Raw genomic sequence first — 20,868 nt, 5'->3', positions numbered from 1 at the left:
AGTTTTATTTTTCATTTACCGACACTTGATTAAAACTTTTGAGTTGACGGGCGGTGAGTAATTTTTTTTTTCTTTTTACTGAATGGTTTCCCGGCCAAAGAAGATTGCTCATTGGTGCTTTTTTCTTGCCAGCCGAGAGGTTGATTTTATAATCACTATTAAGAAACCGAGAGCAAATTGAAACTCTTTATAGACCCCATACCTCTTAGAAACTGGTATAGGGACAGATACGGGTTCGACATTGCTACACAGTAGCTACATAAGACTGTAATGAAAAATCATAATATACCCATGTGTGAAACATACCAATTTGTGAACCTTTGATAAAAAAGAAGAACGGAGTGGGTCTTCGGTTAAACAAACGCCGCTGTCTTTATTAAATCCAACAAGTGGCTTTTTCGTTTTTTGAAAGTGGGAAAAAGAATCAGGGCATTGATTAAGCTTGCTCATCCATCAAAAAAAAAGGGGGGAACTTAGCGAATTCACGGGCTTTTGCTCTTTTTTTTTCAGACTCGTTGAATCGTATGACAAAAGAAGAATCTTTTCAATTTTTACCCCTTCTGCCGCTCGATATGGCAGCTGAAGGCCGCGTATTGCATGTCACGCATCAAATCCCCTATGTGGTTCACCACGGAGACGATCGATGGATCCTCACACCACGACAAGGTCACGCTGCCATGTATGCCGGCATGGAATCCCTGAACGACGAATGGGAAACCCTTCGATTCGGATGGACCGGCCAGATTTATCGTAGGACCTCCAACTACGGCAACTCATCCGCTTCCGACATGCTCATTGACAAATTAACCGACCATGAAAAGAAATCCCTCGAAGACGACCTCCGTAGGAGTCATCATTGTATTCCTCTTTTCCTTGACAGCGAAAGCGTGGCCGGTCACTATGATGGCTACTGTAAAACAAGTAATTATTTCATTAAAACATTCCCCACAAAATTGCTGCCCTTTTTTTTGATTTTTTTTTTTTTTACTGATGAACCAATTCTTAGTGCTCTGGCCCTTGTTCAACTATATCATTTGGAACAATGCCACGGACGGTCGTTTGGAACGTCGACAGTGGGACGCTTACGTTACAGTGAATCAGAAATATGCAGATCTTGTTATTGAACACTACAGAGACGGCGATACCAGTGAGTCCTTTTTTTATTCAGCAGTGTAGCACTTTTTTGTCTAATGATAATCGGTCTAGTTTGGGTTCACGATTATCATTTGCTGCTTGTCCCGGCCATGTTACGTGCGCGTCTTCCTCGAGCCCGTATTGGTCTCTTTGTCCATGCGCCGTTCCCTAGTTCCGAAATCTTTCGATGCCTGCCCAGTAAGTGTAACCGACGTCTTGTACCAGTCGACATGGAATCCTAATTTATACCCTTTGTTGGCAACTCTTTTTCAAAGAACGGCAAGAAATTCTCAAAGGCATGCTTGGTGCCAATTTGGTGGGATTCCAGGTAAAAACTAAAGCACGCGGCTACTTTTTTTGAGGCAGAATGGGGAGATCCTAATCACAGTATGGTTTGGATCATATAGACATATGCCAACTCGCGACACTTTATTTCCACTTGTACTCGCGTTCTTGGTTTTGAATCGACCCCTGACGGAGTAGACTGTGATGGTCATTTCTGCCAAGTCGGCACTTTTCCCATTGGAATCGACGTAGACGCGGTAGACGCCAAACGACAAAACCCCAACGTGTTGCCCAAAATACGCGCCATTGCTGAAATGTACACGGGGAAAAAGATCCTTGTCGGTCGGGACAAACTGGATCTTGTCAAAGGTGTCCTTCAAAAACTCGCCGCCTTTGAAAAGTTTCTCATCGATTATCCAGAATGGGCAAACAAGGTAAAACCTGCTTCACTATACGGCGGAGATTAAAGAACCATGATCATCTTACTGCTTTTTCTTTTGCAGGTGGTCTTGATCCAAGTGACCGATTCCACCACCGCCGAATCAAGCAAGTTGGAAAACAAAGTATCGGAAATGGTCGCCCACATCAATGGCACTTACGGTTCGCTCGAGTTTACGCCTGTTCATCATTATCATCATCACATTCAAGCCGATGAATATTATGCGCTTTTGTCCATCGCTGACGCGGCTGTGATCACATCGATGCGCGATGGCATGAATACTACCAGTTTAGAATATGTGATGTGTCAGCAGGAAAATCACGGACCCTTGATCTTGTCAGAGTTGACCGGCACCGCCGGATCCATGAGTTCAGCCTTGATGGTCAATCCTTGGGATTATGCAAGCCTCGCAAAAGCCATCAATGATGCCTTGATCATGTCCGAAGAGGAAAAGCTCGTTCGCCACTCGGTAAATTTTTTAAATTTTTTATGATCGACCCTTGGGATCACCATGCTAACTATGAAAAATGTAGCAATTATTGGATCATGTAAAGTCAAACACCGCTTCCTTCTGGGCCCACTCTTTTGTCAAGATGCTTCATCATGCTTGCACACTCTCGGAGCAGAGCAGCTATACACCTCTCCTGAACATTGATTATCTTGTTTCCCGATACAAATTTGCCAAGAAGCGACTGCTCTGTTTTGATTATGACGTACGTCCCAATTTTCCTTTGCCATCCCTGCAACAATTTTCGTGCATGCTTATGCTTTTTGCTTTCTTCTTTACAGGGAACGTTGACTCCCATCCGCAAAACACCGGGAGCAGCGGTACCACCCAAAGATATGCTGGAAGCGCTTCAGGCCTTGTGCAACGATCCAAGGAATGAAGTATGGGTCATTTCCGGTCGTGACGAGTATGCTTTGGATCAGTGGCTGGGCCATATTGAGAATCTCGGGTTGAGCGCTGAGCACGGCAGTTTCATGAAACATCCGCGGACCAACAAGTGGATCAATTTAGCCGAACATTTTGACATGAGCTGGAAAAACGATATCCTCGAAATTTTTACTTATTATACCGAACGCACCACCGGCAGTTTTATCGAACATAAACGATGCGCGCTTACATGGCATTACCGCTTGGCCGATCCCGTGTACGGAGCTTTCCAAGCCAAAGAGTGTCAAAATCACCTGGAAAATGCCATTTTGTCCAAACTTCCCGTCGAAGTCCTGGTAGGCAAAAAGAACCTCGAAGTCCGTCCCACCTCAATCAATAAGGGCGAGATTGTCAAACATCTACTCGCAAGCCAAACTTTTGACTTTGGCATGTGCTGCGGTGACGACAAGACCGACGAAGACATGTTTAGAATCCTGAAACGATCTGACGTCGAGAACTTTTCCGTCATGGTAGGCGCCGACGATAAGAAAACATCGGCCTTGTGGCACTTGCCGCATGTGCAAGACGTGATTGGTGCCATGGCGGCCATGGCAAGTCAATCCTCGCAATCCTCGTGAACCAAAAAAAAAAAAAAAAATTGTATCCATGATCATAACCGCATTATTTCTCCACATGTTTTATATCATTTCTATCCATGCAGCACCACCTTATATTTCTATATATCATTTTCTTTTTTGTACTGTTTCCCTTGTATTCCTTCTACTATGACCGGACTCAACATGACCCAATAAGAGGATATCCATTTTGTATATTGTATAATATCAATTCAAAAGTGCCGAGTTCTAGTAGCCATGATGATCCAGATCAAGCAGTGTTTGAAAAGGTTATTTATAGTATTTTCATCATCATACAAGAAAAATCTAATCATTGGATACACGCACAGAGAACAAAGATATGAAATGTCTATATAAAAAAAGGGAGTAAATAATACATTTTTTTACAACTGATTATTCGACGCTGTTGCCCTTGGGAGGCGCGGTGTCTTCAGGGAAAGGCGGTGGTGAAGAAGTCTACATGAAAGCCATCCATTGGTTAATTTTGACTGAAACAAAAAGCGACGCGATAATTAATAGCACTCACCTGAGGTTTGCGAACATATTCATCATACACGGTGGTCTCGACAAAAGGTCGTTTGCCCAACAAGTTTTCCATATCTTCACGAGTGATGACTTCCTTTTTCAGCAACAACTGAGCCACCTTTTCAATATCATCCTTGTGTTTGGTTAACAGATCCAAAGTACGGTTATACGCATCGACCACCATTTTACGTGCTTCATCATCAATCAGAGCACCGGTCTGCTCGGAGAACGGCTTTTGGAACTGCTGTTCCTGGGAAGGATCGTGGAAAGACAGAGGGCCTACTCGAGGATTCATGCCGTAAGTGGACACCTGCGCGTAGGCAATCTTGGTTACTTTTTGCAAATCATCCTGTGCACCCGTGGTGATGGTATCGAAGAAGATTTGCTCCGAAACACGTCCACCCAACGTCATGCACATGCGATCCAGCAATTGTTTCGTCGAGTACAGATACTGATCCTTGGGGAGATACTGAGCATAACCTAGAGCGGCAACGCCACGGGGAATGATGGATACTTTCAATAAAGGATCGGCATATTGAAGGAACCATCCTGCAACGGCATGGCCGGCCTCGTGATAAGCGACCGTCTTCTTTTCCTCGGGTGACAGCAATCGAGACTTCTTTTCCAAACCAGCAATCACACGTTCAATGGCTTGCTCAAAGTCAACTTCGGTCACTTCATCCTTGTGATGACGAGCAGCAATCAACGCAGCTTCGTTGCATACATTGTGAATATCGGCACCTGAGAAACCGGGAGTCAGTGCGGCCAACTTGCGAGACAACTGTTCAACGTTTTCGTTGGTCTTGATCGGTTTCAAGTGGACCTTGAAGATCTGAGCGCGACCACCAATATCCGGTCGATCAATAGCAACGTGACGATCGAATCGACCAGGACGTAGCAGTGCTGGATCAAGGACATCCGGACGATTGGTACCGGCCAGGACCACTACATGTTCGCTGGAACCAAAGCCGTCCATTTCCACCAACAGCTGATTCAGTGTGCTTTCACGTTCATCGTTACCGCCCATCTGTCCGCCTTTGCCACGGGCTTTACCAATCGCATCAATTTCATCAATGAAAATGATACAGGGCGCATTCTTCTTGGCCGTCGCGAACAAATCACGCACACGGGAAGGACCCACACCCACAAACATTTCCACAAACTCGGAACCAGACACACTCAGGAAAGGCACACCGGCTTCACCGGCCGTGGCCTTGGCTAACAAGGTTTTACCCGTACCAGGAGGACCTAAAAAAGGTCGACTCGTCAGTCTCTTGTTGTTTGTTTTCAAATACGAGAAAAAAAAACCAAACTTACCAGACAGAATAGCTCCCTTGGGAATGGTGGCACCTAGACGTTCGTAGGCGGCGGGATCTTTCAAAAACTTGACAAATTCCATGATTTCCTCCTTGGCTTCATCGGCGCCCGCCACGTTCTTGAATTTCACTTTAACTTGGGTCTCTTGATTGAACATTTTCGCCTTGCTCTTTCCGATACCGAAAATGCCTTGGCCTCCTCCACCGGGCCCCCGTTTACTCATGTAGTAGATGACACCAATCAACAGCAGAGTGGGAGCAAACTGGAGCAGAGTACCAAGGACACTGACTTCGTCATGATACGCTACGGGGACACGTTCGTTGGATGGGATACCCAATTCATTCTGTGCTTGCTCCAATTTCCGTTCGAAACTTTCGACCGAACCGATGCTGAAAACAAACATGCTACCGTTGGATACGCCCAAAGAACTAGCTTCAGGGCGGACATAGACACGCACTCGTTTGTTGTTGATGACTTCCAAGCGATCGACCAGTCCCTTATCCAATAGCATGGATTGAAATCCTTGCCATGTCAATTCACGTGCATTGTCGGTGGGGGATGTCATTTTCCACAGCACGTAACCACCAACGGCGGACGAGAGCACCGCCACTCCCAGATTGGGAGGCATCTCCGGTGGCTTGCTGCCTTTGGATGCTGATTTGTTGGATTGCGATTGATCACCGGACGACCGTTTACCAAAAAATCCTTCGGGGCCCTTTGACGACTGTTCACTGTTTTCTTTTGCACCTGTTTCGGGCTTACGTTGCTTCGAGGTATAAGATCGAGCCACCGATGAACGAGGTATAGCAAGCGATCGCGGGTGCTGACGAGTTAACAGCGGTTTAAGAGACATAGTCCGCAGCACACTTGATCGCGAGTTTGGAGCAAGGAACCTTGGCAGCATCGGTTGTACAATAAATTTACAGAGTGAAGAGAGTAAGTTGTGATCGAGTTCCTTGCACGCCGTTGTTTTTGAATTGATTGCGCAGCACCCAACCGAAGAAAGGGCGGAGTTACACAATTCGGTTAAAATGATGTCCACTGATACATGGTCGCTGTTCAGAATTGGGTCCAATATGTGCCGCGAAGATCACCAATGATGTTTCTTTTTCCCCGCTCAAGCCATTGGTCATCGAGAAAGGCACCACTAAAAAAATGGCTTGTGCATTTACGCACAAAAATACTTACTTTATTCTGCTGTTTTCCTATGGATCGGTCACATACATGGAATACTGTAAACCAGATAAAGAAGGAGATAGATAAGAACCAAGTGACCATTTGATGATGGTAAGGGGTTTATTGAAGGCGAATTCATTATGACATTTCGAGTATCGAAATGAATTGTCGAACAACAGACTATTTGGTGTCGTATCTTTTCAAAAGAGCTCACTGTGTACGAAATGTTCAAAAGTCACCGCAGGAATTTCAAAATTTCTACTTTCCAAAATACAAATCGACGTTTCGATGGACAGCGTCCATAATAATAAAAGGCCATCCGAACAACTCCAAAATTTATAGATGAGATACTCGATAATCTGTGAATAAATAAAGGTATAACAAAGAGTATTTAATACGACGTTTGACCGCCTTCTTTCTCTATTACGGCAAGCGGCACCTATTGGGCACCTAATCACTACGGGGTTGCAGGCACCCTTCCTTTCTATCTGGTCCCGTCCTGCTGAAGATGTCTTTTGCTGGTGGCCCCCGTCACGAAGTTTCTTTCTTTTTTTTTTCCATTGTCCACGTTGCTTGTCTGTCCCTAGATATAATTTTACTGACGACTCTTGTTTTCTTTATATCTTCTTCTCTCCTTAATCTGATCATTTTCCAACTCGCGAATTAATCATTTCAACCATTTCTTTTATTTGTCTATGTTTGATTTGCTCTCATCATTTGATGTTTATGCTCTTTTATGTCTTTTTCTTGTATTGTCATTTTCTCTTTTTTTGTCTATATCATAATTGCGATTTTCCTTTGTAATTTTCAAATTCCTACGGTGACTTTTGAAATAAACAGTACGAACTGAGCCGGCATAAATATCCGATGTTTTAGGGTCGATGATGGTCTGTGGTCTTTTCTGGCAGCCATCCCTCAAGATGCAGGGATAGCTGGTGTTGCTTGAATGGAACATGGCTGCTTGGGAGTATGATAATAAAAAATTTCTTTGAGTATTTTACACTTTACGCGACTATGCAAACTCGTTTTTAGCTTGACATCCTTCATTTGTGTGGAGCTCGGCGTGCCAAGAATAGCGTGTAGAAGAATGAGAACTTTGAGAACCCGACGTTGGCTATTATTCCTTTCTGTAAAAAGTACATATCCATGCAGCCGCCACCACCCGCCACCAACGGACCTGTCATTGCCGGTTATTTCACCAACTGGTAACATGAAAAACAGTTTCATTACCTAAAAAGGACGCCTTGAGACTCACCTCTATCCCACAGGAGTATCTATGCTCGCAATTACAATGTCATTGATGTCGCTGCCAGTGCGCATAAACTTACACACATTCTCTATGCTTTTGCTAATCTGCAAGAGGACGGCACCGTGGTGCTTGGGGTACAGTATTCTTTTATAAGTGATTCTGGCTTGTCAGTTTGTTTTCTTATCCATCATGTTTAGGATGTGTGGGCAGACAAAGACAAGCATTTTCCTCCAGGTAGATACCAATGAATTGTTGGTCACATTGAAAGTTCGCTTTGTAAATCTCATGACTCTTGAACAGAACAAACCATCAATCATCAAGCCGACAGTTGGAATGAGCAAGGAAATAATCTCTACGGCAATTTCAAGCAGTTGTATTTGTTAAAGCAGAAACACCGCCATCTCAAAGTAACGCTCAGCATTGGCGGATGGACATGGTCGACCAATTTCTCGGCAGTGGCTTCCGATCCACAGAAAAGAGCACGATTTATAGATACCGCCATTAAACACCTGAATGATCTCGGACTCGACGGTCTTGGTAAGCGGAGAATGTGATGCATCTTTGCAGTGACCTCTTTTTCTCAACGGGCGGGTACGGACCTTTTTTGTTCTGATAGATATCGATTGGGAATATCCAAAGGACGACAAAGATGCGTTTTTCTATGTTCATCTTTTGTACGAACTACGAATAGCACTGGATCGGTATCAGCAACGACTACAACAAACAGATCAACCTCGCCTGTTATTAACCGTGGCTGTGCCTTGCGGACCAAGCCATTACCGAACCTTGAGGCTGCAACAAATGGAGCCGTATGTGGATCTATTTTACCTTATGGCTTACGATTTCGCGGGATCCTGGGACAGTAAAACCGGCCATCAATCGGCGCTTTATGGTGGGTCGTTGAATGGTCATCAAGCTGTGAGCGATTATCTTGCTGCGGGGATCCCGCCTCACAAGATCGTGATGGGTCTGCCACTGTATGGACGAGCGTTTTCTAATACTAGCGGACCGGATGCTTCTTTCCAAGGATTGCCCGAGGGGTCTTGGGAACAGGGCATGTTTGACTACAAAGCACTTCCGAAACCCGGGGCGACAGAAAATCACGACTGGCAACGGTTGGCTTCTTGGTCTTACGATCCTCAGGCGCGTGAATTTGTTACCTATGATACACCCGAGATTGTGCGGGGCAAATGTGATTATATTAGAAAAGCCAGTTTGGGCGGGGCCATGTTCTGGGAGTTGAGTGCCGATCAAGCCCACGACCATCCCCGCAGTCTACTGAATTGTGTCTATGACGCATTCAACCATCACTTGGACACCATGCCAAATCATTTATCCTACCCAGAAAGCCAATACGATAATGTCAAACGAGGTATGGCTTGAAAAATAAAAACATTTTCATCTTATCATACTTGTTATGTTGACGATAAAGAATAAATAACAAAAAATAAAGAATCCAAAAAATATTTGACAAAAGTTGATCTATTTGAAGTATACGCAACCATGATGGGAAATAAAAATACAATAAATGAGGAGAAAAATATAAAAAAAAAGATTAAATAAACAGGGATTATGAAAATATATACGAGTGATATGCTTTAACGGAATCTTAGGTAAAAGTTGACAATAAGTGCGCCCACCAAAAGTGTACAGAGAACAGCCGGACCCCACAGATCGTCATAACGTCCAACCACACGACGATTGATCATCCTAAACATTGATAAGAGTTAATATATTGCGATAAACAAAAGACAACGGCCAACTGATTAAAAAAAAAAAAAAAACTTACCAAGCACGTTTCTCAAAACGATAGAGAGCGTAAATCGCCACCAGCGCCGAGATTCCAATAAATATACCACCAGCAATACGAGAAACAGAGTCGCCAAAGTTGAGTAGGGAGAGAGCGACCGTTAAAAGCAAAGCACAGAATTGGAGCCAACTAATGAATGTACGTTCGTTTGCAAAAAAAACCTTTGGTTCGACTTTGATCTTCTTCAAAGGAATCACACCCTCGGGATTATTTGGATTTTGCACGTACATTCCCTCCCCTCCACCGAAAAAACCCTTCTTGGGCTTCTTCTCGTCCAATTCTGCCGTCACAATAGCGTCACCCACGTCCAATCGAATATCGCCTTGTGACATATCCACCGGTTGCCCCAGTTGTTGTTGTCCACCTTTCTCACCAACGGCACCAGCCGCGCCAGCCGAAGCAGGAGGCGTTCCATAGTTGCGAGGCGCATCACCACCACGTACCAACGTCGATCGATTGCGATGCGGGGTGTTGTCCCAGAACGAGGCGCTTTGAGAGACCTTGCTGTTGTTGGCATCCGGACCTTGAGCGTAAAGACTTTGTGCGGGAGTCGCTGTCTTTTCGTTGCCAGGCACCGTGAGGGTCGACGACTTGGTTAACGTTTCTTGCAGAGAAGAGGGCGCCGCATTTCCAGGTTGCGCTTCGGGCTCTTTGGCATCCTGACCTTCTTGACCTTCTTTGGTGTCGGAAAGGCTAAGGTTGGAAACCGCCGCGGCTGCAGCTGCAGTACCTACAGCATCGGCCACCACACCAATACGACGTTCTTCGGCTTCCATAGCACGACGATACTGACCATCAATCAACGGTTTGAAAGACTTGGAGCGGGTTAAACCAAAGTTAGTGGCACGGGGCTTGCGGATATCGATATCCATCTCGGACAACCACCAAGGCAACAGAGGAATGCGATCGCGGTAGAGGTAAGAAGCACCATGCAGATACTTGGAGAACCGAGGGACTTCATGGACCAGATGGGAATCAAGAAGCTTCAGTAACCATTCTGGAGGCTGTTGACCAAGATGGGTTTGCAATTTGGTTTCCAAGACAGCGTAAGGGAAACGGAGAACTTCCGAGTCGTCCAGGTAACTGAAAGGATGATCGATACCAACATCGGGACGACGCCATTCGTTGTCACCGCGACGTTGCTTGCCATCCAAATGGTCTTCACGGATAAATGTTAAATCGGTATCGAGACTGACACGCACACGCTGATCACCGGGCAACTGGAAAGCGGTACGGTTGTAAAAGATACGGCACACCGGCTTAAGACCCTTTTCTTGGAACGACTTTTGAATGCCTTGGGCGATAAAATGATTGTCCTTGATGATTTCCTCGTCGGTGTTCTTGGCACGCAAACGGTCGGCATACTGATCGGCGGTCAATTCACCTGTGATAAACTTTTGCACATCGTCGAAATCAAGACGGAACCGATCCTTGACGGAAGCACCATTGAGCCACGCGGCGTGATGAGTCTTGCGTTCGATGAAAATGTTGTTGGAAGACATGGGACCGTACCAACGGAAACGAATCGCTTCGGCACCTTCATCACGCTGCAAACGACCGGTATACAGATCAAAATCTTCATTATCGAAATACACACTGGAAATGGCGGAATCCGAAGGTTCGTAGCGCTTGTCCTTGTTGAAAATGAGAACAGGCAGGTGGAGCATGATAATGGACTTGACTTCCGTCACATTGTCGGGATGAATCCAGTACTTGGAGGTGGCACGTTCGAAAGCGTTCTGATCACCACCGGCGGCGGCATTACCAGTACGGGGCTTACCACGGAGACGGCAGATATCGTGAAGGGCCGAGATAAAGACGATGGCCACATCGAAACGTTGCTTATCCAAAGGTTTAGCACGCAATTGAGGAATGAAACCATGCTGCAAATTCAGTCCAGTCCACTTGTCATGTTTCTTGAGAATTTTCTGAAAACCGATGTAATTGAGACGGGTAAATTTGGCCAGATCGTTGACATCAAAGAGCACCTCGGTAAGAGCATCGTCCATGATATTCCAGTTCTGTTCCGAGCACCAGGAGGGATTGTTCATAAAGGTCTGAAGAGTACGTTCACAGTAGCTGATACGAGCTTCGACTTCCCCGAGTTTGGCCGTAATGAATTCATAGACCTTATTCAGTTCGTTTTCGAGCAATTGAATGAAATCGCGCTCATCTTGATCGCACCATTCGTGGTCGAGTTGTCTTGTCTTTAGTTCGTTTTTCAAAACATCGTATTGCACATACGAGAGTCTCCATGGAGTGAAGATCTCCTGCTGCAATTGGCTACCGAATTTCATATCGAATCAGAGTATGAAATACAGGAAAACGGAAGCCCAATTGTCCAGTAAGGAAAAAGTGCAAAAATCGAAAAAGGGTAATGAAATTAAAAAAGAACAAACAAAAAGATGAACAAGCGTTGAAGCAAAACAATTGTGCAGCTTCTACGCCTTTTTAAAAAAATATGCAATCGAAAAAGCTGTGATTGAAAGGAATGAAGAAAAAATAGAATAGGGTAGAACTCATTACGCTTTGCCATGGCTTTGAAACAAGGACACAGCCAATCGGTCGTGTCAATGGATTTAAAGTTCCGCTCAACCCATGAGATTACGTATTGCTTCGTTACTTGGGTTATTCCAATTGCCTCTCCGCCGGTTAAATCGATGCACCGATGTCTAACGGATGGCTTTTTTATCCAAACTACAAAAAATAGCTGTTTCACGTAGGATAGGTTATGTGTATGGGTAATATGAAAAAAATTAATCATGGTTGGCAATGATTTACCTGCAAAATTTTCCATCAATGACAGGACCGACCAAGATTGGAACATGCTTGTGGTACCTACGACGATCGAAAAACTGATAACAAAGCATAAATCACCACTTGCTTAGTCAACACGTCGGCAGAAAAAAAAAAGAAAAATCCAAGGTGGTTCTCTTTAACCGGGTAAATTATAAGCAAGTATAGCTTTTTCAGACAAAAAAAAATTATGTCGCGTCATTTCATGGGGGAAAGGGAGGGGGGGGGGGGAGGGGAGGAGACAAAGGGTCCGCTGCCGAAACGACCAAAGGCTAAACGGGACCAAACCCATCTTTTTCATTTGTTTCCAGTGGAACGGTTATATGTTAAATTACTTCTCGCAATGACGATGATTCAACTGCAACAATGGTGATCGTTCCATCGAAAACCACCTTCTGCTAAAAATAAATCTGATTTTTTTTTCTGTTTATTGAAAAAAAAAACTGTGAATCAAAAAAAAAAAAAAAAAAATGCATGGGACAAGGGAAAATGTGGGAATCCAATCCAAAAAAGGCAACCTGACAAGATAAAAAAAAAAGGATCAAAATGGTCAAAAACGCAGTAATTATAGTCAACAACAAAAAAAAAGATGGCATGGATGGGAAACATGATATAATGAGAAATAAAAAGGAATAATAAGAGAGAGAGAGATGAGAAAACAAAAATGACACAGTCTAAGTCTGTTGACGCGTGCTATTGTTGATACCCAAATAGGAGGTGGTCTGGGAAGGATTGATCATTCTCAATGTAAAGTTGAGCTAAGGAAAAATAAAAATAAAAAGGCATAAGTATCTGTCACCATAAAAAAAAAGGATTAGGAGAGACTTACAATCATGGCACCCACGACTAAAACACAAAGTCCAATGGGACCATACAAATCGTCATAACGCAGATGAGGTCGGTTGGAAATTTGATATGCACGGTATCTGTAGCGGAAGAAGGCATAGAGAGCCAAAATGAGGGAAATGGCAAAGAAAGTGCCACCAGCGATCTGACTTGTTCTGTCACCAAAGTTCAGTAGGGTCAATGCGGCGGTCAAAATAAAAGCAGCGAATTGCAACCAATTGATAAAGGTACGTTCGTTGGCGAAGAAAATCTTGGGTTCGAGACGTGCCCCGGCTTCTTCAGGATTCTTCTTGTCCTTTTTCTTCTTGCCACCACCGGCTCCTCCTTCCCCTTCCCCTTCCTTTTCTTTCTTTTCCTTTTTCTCCTTCTTCTTGTTAGGCCCTGTCGCCATACCAGCTTCGGCCGCAATCACGTCTTCCCCAAACAATGAATCACGGTGAGGATCGGTCGAGTAAGGTTTGACATTGGGAGAAGTGTGCATGTACGATGATCGCGGGGTTTGACGACCTCCTACAAGATATTCCGTAGACGAAGTATCAAAGTGATCAGTTAAGCGACGGTCGGAAGCAATGGTGGATCGATTGCGCATGCCGTTGCCTGGGTCCAGATACGAATTGGGTTGCGATTGCTGTGAGTGATGATCCAAATCGAATTGCAATGTATCTTGCTGCGACCAGAAAGGATCATCAAAGGGATTCGGGTTTCCTTGTTGGGTATTTGGATTGTCGGAAAGGGTGACACCATAGTTACCAGGCTGACCTGAAGGAGTGGACGTGGAAGGTTGAGAAGGCCTGGTCAATGGCTGGCGTTGCTGACGTGTGGAATTGGATCGTTCAACGGCACCACCATTCGCTTTCTTGCTGTCTGCGCGTCGCAAGGTTGCCCGTTTTTCCAACTGCTTTTCCAAATAACCCATACGATAACGACCATCAATCAATGGTTTCAAACTCTTGGATCGAGACAAGCCGGTAAAGTTCAAGGACGATTGTTTGGCATTGCGAATGTCGAGCTGAAGTTCGCTGAGCCACCAAGGCAGCAGTGGCAATTGAGGACGCCAAAAGTAAGCGGCACCTTGAAGGTATTTGGAAAAACGAGGTACTTCATACACCAGGCGCGAATCGAGAAGACGAGTAAGCCATTCCGGTGGTTCTTGGCCAAGATGGGTTTGCAGTTTGGTTTCCAAAACAGCATAGGGGAAACGGTACACGTCGCTGTCGGGTAAATAATCGAAAGGATAATCGATGCCCATGTCGGGACGACGCCAGGTGCCTTGACGACGATCGGCGTCCTCACGGACAAAGGTAAGATCGGTGTCGAGAGAAATGCGCAATCGCTGATCACCGGGGATCTGGAAAGCCGTACGGTTGTAGAAGACACGCATGACCGGTTCCAGGTGTTTTTCTTGAATGGATTTCTGAACTCCGGAAGCGATGAAATAGTTGGCGTCAATGGTAGCTTCGGGCGTTCCTTGGGCTCTCAATTCAGAAGCATACTGATCCGCGGTGTATTGGAGACTGAGGTAATCTTGCATTTTGTCGACTTCCAGACGGAATCGATCCTTGACAGAAACGCCATTGAGCCAGGGAGCGTGATGGGTTTTGCGTTCGACAAAGGCATGAGGGGTATCCATTGGACCGTACCATCTCAGACGAATAGCTTCGGCGGCTTCATCACGCTGCAAGCGTCCGTTGTACAAATCAAAATCGGCATTGTCCATGTACACGCTGGAAATGGCGGAATCGGTAGGTTCGATGGGTTTATTGGGATTAAAGACCAAAACGGGCAAGTGAAACAACAAAATGGCTTTGAGTTCCGTAACGTTATCAGGATGGACCCAGTACTTGGCGGTGGCTCGTTCAAAAGCATTTTGATCAGCACCAGCTGCAGCGTTACCGGTGCGAGCTTCACCACTCAAACGACACAGATCGTGAAGGGAAGAAATCTTCACCAAGGCAACGTCGAAACGTTGACGATCGAGAGGTTTGGAACGAATGATGTCGACAAACAGTTGTTGACGGTCGATGTGCGTATACTTGTCGTGCTTTTTGATCAATTTCTGAAAGGCGAGATAGTTGTATCGTGTGAACTTTGAAAGATCATTGAGATCCATCAAAATATCAGTGAGGGCATCATCCATGGATTCGTATAAACCTTTGAGAGTGGACTGTGTCATGTTGGGCCGTTGTTGGACGAGGATGCGTTCACAGTACGCAATGCGAGAATCGATTTCTCTTTGTTTACGTGTGATGAAGAGATCAACTTTATCGGCTTCCAGACGTAAGGTGGCTTCAAAGTCTTTTTCATCCTGGTCTGTCCAACCATGTGTTTCCTGTCGATGGCGCATATCTTTCTTGATAGCGTCATAAGCGACGTATTCGAACCGCCATGGTTCATACACATTATCTTGCAATTCTTGCCCGAACTTCATTACGGCAAATTATAGATGAGCAAACTGCAATAAACAATTGAATTGACGTTGAACAAGTCTCACACACAAAAGACAAGTACAAGAAAGTAGAGCAAGTATATAAAAAGAAAAAGGGAAAGAGTCGACGTGAGAGATAGAGAGAGTGTGTGTGTGTATAGTAAAGAAGTGAGCTAGAAAGAAAAAGAAAGAGAGAGAATAAAGGGAGCAAAAAAGAAAAAATGAAAAAGAAAAAAAGCACTGAAAAACAAAAAAAAAAGAGTAGAATAAGCAGCAAGAAAGGGAGAAAAAAAAGATGCAACCAACCAGTGTTTGAAAACGTACAAAAGCAAACTGGGCTGCTGGCTGTGAAAAAGGGAGTTTTTCGCTAAAAATTACACTGCCAAAAAAAAAAAAATAGAAATTTCGGATATTGAAGAGGCGCAGGGTAAAAAAAAAAAAGCTGGCGAATTGGGCCATGGTTATGCAAAAAAAACATTTTTGGCCATGGATACCGCACACACAGATGTGGTTTTTGGGGGGACTTGTGTCTATGGGGGGAAGAATTGACCTCCATCTGTCTCTCCTTTTTTGAAAGGATGGTATTTTTAGCAACAGCAAAGAAACTTGGCCAAGCCAAAAAAAGATGTAAAAAAAAATTCGAAACCCAAGCACAGGTGAGACCAGCTGCCCTCATGTGAGTTGCAAAATGTCAGCCGAATCAAACTCCGCATTCAGACCGAGGCTTTTGCCACCGGATGTTGTGAACAACCGGATCTCCCTCACCAAGCAAGAGTCCCGTTAGGGGCAACACCACTATTAGGTCATTTTGTGAGTCAATGATAAATATTGATGCTGCCATAAGAAACATCCCAGATCACGGAAAAAAAAGGATCACTGATTTATTTTGTCAATTAGGAAACCCTATTACTGTAATTCTCTTATTTTTTTTGCGCCCACCAACAATATTGCGGCGTAACTCAGCTTGTACGATGTGTGTATCACCGCAACTGAGCCACACATTTACCGAACTTTTACAATACACACTGTAATAAGAGAGAGAATAAATATTATCCTACATCCCACTTCAGGGCCGTCTACAATCCCTTGAATGAATCCATGTGGAAGAGAATCGACGATCAACATTAAGATGCAATGGTTTGGGGATGGGTTGGAAAAAAATAAGGCAACGTTTGAATGTGGACAAGTTGAATATGGACACAAATCATGGATGTTCATGGATGACCGCCAACAACACCAACAAAGTTGTGGGCGGGCGTTCATCGAGCGACTATTCCGTCATGTTTTGCATCAGTGTGTATGTAGAATTTGAGATTTGGGGTTGTACTTTTCTGCTGCAGATCCTCACCGTTTAAACCCAGCCCGAAGATCATCCATTTAATATTGTTTTTTTCTTTTTTACATTTTTCTTGGCATTCATACAGAGCTGTATAAAATTACGTGACCGGCGTGTTCAAGGAGGATGGAATATTATGGTTGATGCATTAGTAAAATGGATATAGTACGCTGAGGCGAATTGGTAGGGCCGGGCCTTTTAGAACAAATGTTTAGATGCTCCATCATCCCTTTTCCGCAGGATCCATTGAAAAGAGATAGAGTTGGCTTAATTTTTTATCCATCCAGAGTACCGATGGAATCGTCCAATGATACACATTATCATGCATAGTAAGTTTAGTAGCCCCTTTTGGAGAAAATTATCTGCAGGCGAAAGGATGGAGACTTGTCAGTTAAATACAATTGCTTTCTTCAAACTTGCAATCTCATGTAGAATATTCCATGACAACATCACCACACACACATTATTGCTTTGTTGCAGACTTACTGCAGTACGGTGTTCATGTAATATTGACACACGATCGAAATTCGAGACTGTAAACATAACAGTGGCATGTTAGACCTGCCGTCCGGGAAAGCAAAATCTGGTTTCCCCTATTGGAAGTCCCGGAAACCAGCACTTTAGAAACATCCTCAAGAAAACCTTCCACTAGTTTTTCAATGGATGATTATCACGGACAATGATGATGTGTTGGGCAAACAAAAAAGGGTCTCTGTAAAACAAATGCGTTCAACCTGGAAAAATCATCGTTTTTATTTTATTTTTGAGCCTTTTTGATTCTTTTAGGACAAAAGGAGAAAAATCACAAATTGATGATCATTTACATGACAACTAAAAGACTCATGATATTTGTCTTTATAAACTGTCAATATCATCAAATCGGAAAGTGTATGATATACGAATTTCTGTTTGGAAAGACGGCACAAGCGTCATTGATAATCGTCGAGCCATCTTACTTTGGTTTCCCTGTATGTGTGCTTTTATGATTGGAGAACAGGGTAGTATCACGGTACCAGCAGCGTTAAAAATAACATGCACGCAAAGGGCGACGAGGGTTGTATGTAAAGAGAAACCTCAATCTATTGAACTGAACAGACTCCCAATGCCCTTGTTACAGTTGCGCAACCATGAAGGTAAGCCTTTGGAGAGTTTCATGTCCGAACTTAAGCCCACTGTTACTCGAGAATCCTGAGGGGCATGTACACACATGGTTAAACGACTGAAAAGGCGGTGCGGCCAAGTTATTTGATAGCTTGCATGAAAACTGTACGGCTACTTAATAATTTCCTGAAATCAATTTGTACCTCTCTTTATGCTGTAGAGGTATCTGTAAGAACGCAGAGTTTGCAAAAGTTTGACAGTTTCTTTTTGAACTCACTCCAAGCTGTGCAAATTGAAGTTGTCCCATTAATCATGGGTGCCCTCAGGCCGCAATCTTTGCACATTGGGCCGGGTTTCAAGTGCTTCTTGAGCCTCAGCATAGGATTGGCTGATTTCTTTTGTGCGAGACGGATCGAAAGTCGCGAGTGGTTTTCCGAATTCGATCGTTGTTCGTCCTGCCAGGCATATCGCCACCGCCGACATGGCATAGAGAGGAAAAGTGGAGAAACCGTTCAATCGTGGGATGCATTTGCTATTGATACAGGTGGCTGACCCATTGACAGTTCGTTGGACTTGTTTTCCGTCTTTGATGAACGGGTGGACTATTTTTTGATAACAGAAAACGCATCGCTGGCTCGTTTGATGTTCGTTCGTCGTTGCCACCGGGTTGTAACTGGAGGCCAGCTTTTTTGTGCCACTTACGACCGGGATGAGCATGTCCACCGATGCGTGAACCCACACCTGTTCCCATAACGCCAATTATACGAACAGGTAGCCTTTGGGTGTCTTGCAGATCGTTTCCACCTTGTTAGCCAACAATGTAGCTGCTTTCTTCTTGCACAGTCTTCATGTATATGCGTTTCTTGTGAAGCCGAATGAATCTCTTCAGTTTGCGTTCGGCGGAGGAGTAATAAAATGCTCGCAAATCATCTCTCGCTGATTGGGCCATCTAATATAAATCCAAGTCAGTAAGCAGAAGTCGCAATACAGCATTTGTATGATGTGGTACCTTTTGCTTTTCAAGCACCTGAGCAACGGATAACGCATTTGACATTGAATGTTTCGCAAGCATTCTTTCCATCTTCGTGGCAGCTTTCCCCTTGTCCATCTATTGCAGATCGTGCACCAAAAAAAAGAAAGGAAAAAAGGTCTGGATGATTAGATGCTTGCAATAACCATCGATATTCATCCTTACCGTTTTCTTCTTCATCTCTCGCTTTTTTCTCGCTTCAAATGAACGAGTCTCCAATCCAAGTTATCGGCGGAAATGATAAATGGATTGTCAAAAACAAAGTATCCACGCTCTTGGTCGTAATTTCATAGTGGTTGAAAAGCGTGAGATGAAACGCGTGTTGCTTTTGTCCGACAGCCATAGTCGTGGCAAGGGTCACAATGCCATAATCCGTTCCAGCGAATGAGAGCTTGTCGGGAGGGAGTTGGTCAAGCGTCATGTCTGCCGCTGAATCCTCACACCCTGGCTTTCGCACAGTTGGACAGATATCGAACGGTGCTGGCACATCTTTAGCTTTCCCTTCTTTCTCTTCTTGCTCTTGCCCGAGTCAATATCTTGTAAAGTCTAAATACATCATTTGAGAAAGTTGCTATGATACACAATATATTTGTTTCTATACCTTTCGTTCGCTATACTTGCTGGCTCGTTCGTTGGATAGATCAGTCTTCATCCGATTGATAGCTGTGAGCGCATCGTTGTATGCAATTTTGGCAGCCTTGTGAGTTTCGATATGTGCTTGCTTGTTTTCTGCTGTCACAAGGGTACATCGTATTTCAACAACCTTGCTCTTCAAGATCTTTGCATTTTTTTTGTGATGACCGGATACGGCTTTCGAGAGATTTGATACTCGCTTCACAATAGCTGATCACCTATTCGAGCATTGACTTCGTGTAGGTCGGTCGATGGGTTTCTTCGCTAGGAAGCTCTTTCCGTTCTTCGTAAGTCGACACTGCCCGGCTCTTTTCGGGGAGACAGGACCCAGTGGTTACAGCGATGCCCAAAAGATCGTAGGTGATACGATCGCGAACGTAAACCATGCTGGGTACACAGTGAGTTGATTCGATCCAGGTTAAATATCGACTGAAAAACCTGTCGCTTGTTTCCTAGCGCATCGTTGATGGACTTGATCCTTCGACTTCCAGTCTCTACCGGCCCGAACATCTGATAAATAGCCACGCTGTCTATCGGAAATGAATGTACGGCTCCAGGCTTGGCGTCTGGGCAGATGTGTTGTTTAAATTTTCCGTATCCTGCCGAATGCAAATCGGATTTGCGAGTATAACAAACGGTACCTTGGCAGAAATAGGCGCGGCGTCTTTTAGGGGGCATGAATAAAAATGAAAATAAAAGATGAGAATGCGGAAGACATGAGAAAGCCTGGACGGCAGTCGTTTCATATGCCATTGTCATGGAACAATAGTGCCTCCTACTGCACTGATGAGCAATGAAATCACCCTGGGAAAAAATAGTGCCTACTACTGCACTGATGAACAATGAAATCGCTGATGGGATAAAATGATGCATACAGTGCTCCTTTACTGATTAAAATAGTGAAAAACGCTGATGGAAGAAAATGCATACTACTTTACTGATTAAAACATGTGAATCACTGATGGTACTGATTTAAAACAGTGAGAATCACTGATGGGAAAAAGTGCATACTTCTTTACTGATTAAAACAGTGAAAATCACTGATGGGAAAAAAATAATGCCCGTTATTTTTTTCCAAACCCTATTTCTTTCCTCTCTGGATAAGGATGATCCACTTCCAAGCACTGCAGAATTCCCAAACCTCACTTTCTTCACCTCTTTGAAAAAAGATCCGGGATTATGATATTTTATTGGATTCTCAAAAAAAAAGTCCAAGGTAGTCTGTTTTGCTCCGCATTGTGTTTACAATTTCCGGCT

General features: G+C 44.2%; 7 protein-coding genes across 7 annotated transcripts; 2 read left to right on the top strand and 5 right to left on the bottom strand.

The window, feature by feature from the left end:
* Positions 1–293: 293 nt before the first annotated feature.
* Positions 294–3,608, top strand: BYT42DRAFT_144350 (glycosyltransferase family 20-domain-containing protein). Its single transcript, XM_051562259.1, has 8 exons — positions 294–921; positions 1,007–1,147; positions 1,207–1,332; positions 1,410–1,462; positions 1,542–1,853; positions 1,923–2,327; positions 2,392–2,571; positions 2,648–3,608. Exons 1-8 carry the CDS (start codon positions 525–527, stop codon positions 3,368–3,370), a joined length of 2,337 nt encoding a protein of 778 aa, XP_051418953.1. The 5' UTR covers positions 294–524; the 3' UTR covers positions 3,371–3,608.
* Positions 3,609–7,213: 3,605 nt separating this feature from the next.
* On the top strand, positions 7,214–9,093 carry BYT42DRAFT_588010 (chitinase). The gene is made up of 5 exons (XM_051570229.1): positions 7,214–7,590; positions 7,654–7,768; positions 7,832–7,868; positions 7,935–8,171; positions 8,251–9,093. The coding sequence occupies exons 1-5, from the start codon at positions 7,532–7,534 to the stop codon at positions 9,015–9,017; spliced, it is 1,215 nt and encodes a 404-aa protein (XP_051418952.1). The 5' UTR covers positions 7,214–7,531; the 3' UTR covers positions 9,018–9,093.
* On the bottom strand, positions 9,094–11,922 carry BYT42DRAFT_523012 (VTC domain-containing protein). Its single transcript, XM_051565299.1, has 2 exons — positions 9,424–11,922; positions 9,094–9,344 (listed from the first exon to the last, which is right to left on the bottom strand). Exons 1-2 carry the CDS (start codon positions 11,739–11,741, stop codon positions 9,233–9,235), a joined length of 2,430 nt encoding a protein of 809 aa, XP_051418951.1. The 5' UTR covers positions 11,742–11,922; the 3' UTR covers positions 9,094–9,232.
* A 762-nt stretch (positions 11,923–12,684) lies between these two features.
* BYT42DRAFT_588005 (VTC domain-containing protein) lies at positions 12,685–15,825 on the bottom strand. Its single transcript, XM_051570228.1, has 2 exons — positions 13,070–15,825; positions 12,685–12,998 (listed from the first exon to the last, which is right to left on the bottom strand). The coding sequence occupies exons 1-2, from the start codon at positions 15,512–15,514 to the stop codon at positions 12,915–12,917; spliced, it is 2,529 nt and encodes an 842-aa protein (XP_051418950.1). The 5' UTR covers positions 15,515–15,825; the 3' UTR covers positions 12,685–12,914.
* A 32-nt stretch (positions 15,826–15,857) lies between these two features.
* On the bottom strand, positions 15,858–16,160 carry BYT42DRAFT_588004 (uncharacterized protein). Its single transcript, XM_051570227.1, has one exon. The coding sequence runs from the start codon at positions 16,065–16,067 to the stop codon at positions 15,879–15,881; it is 189 nt and encodes a 62-aa protein (XP_051418949.1). The 5' UTR covers positions 16,068–16,160; the 3' UTR covers positions 15,858–15,878.
* A 2,094-nt stretch (positions 16,161–18,254) lies between these two features.
* BYT42DRAFT_618331 (uncharacterized protein) lies at positions 18,255–19,002 on the bottom strand (the record flags this gene model as incomplete). Its single annotated transcript, XM_051572272.1, has 3 exons — positions 18,255–18,689; positions 18,766–18,897; positions 18,958–19,002. 3 exons carry the CDS (start codon positions 19,000–19,002, stop codon positions 18,255–18,257), a joined length of 612 nt encoding a protein of 203 aa, XP_051418948.1.
* A 662-nt stretch (positions 19,003–19,664) lies between these two features.
* BYT42DRAFT_144254 (uncharacterized protein) lies at positions 19,665–20,746 on the bottom strand. The gene is made up of 2 exons (XM_051562258.1): positions 20,623–20,746; positions 19,665–20,386 (listed from the first exon to the last, which is right to left on the bottom strand). The coding sequence occupies exon 2, from the start codon at positions 20,368–20,370 to the stop codon at positions 19,876–19,878; it is 495 nt and encodes a 164-aa protein (XP_051418947.1). The 5' UTR covers positions 20,371–20,386; positions 20,623–20,746; the 3' UTR covers positions 19,665–19,875.
* Between the last annotated feature and the right edge of the window lie 122 nt (positions 20,747–20,868).

The sequence above is a fragment of the Radiomyces spectabilis genome (assembly GCF_025331425.1).
Source record: "Radiomyces spectabilis strain NRRL 2753 chromosome Unknown BYT42scaffold_16, whole genome shotgun sequence".
Taxonomy (NCBI): domain Eukaryota; kingdom Fungi; phylum Mucoromycota; class Mucoromycetes; order Mucorales; family Radiomycetaceae; genus Radiomyces; species Radiomyces spectabilis.
The sequence above is the reverse complement of the archived record's forward strand: the minus strand, read 5'-3'. Positions and strand labels throughout refer to the sequence as shown.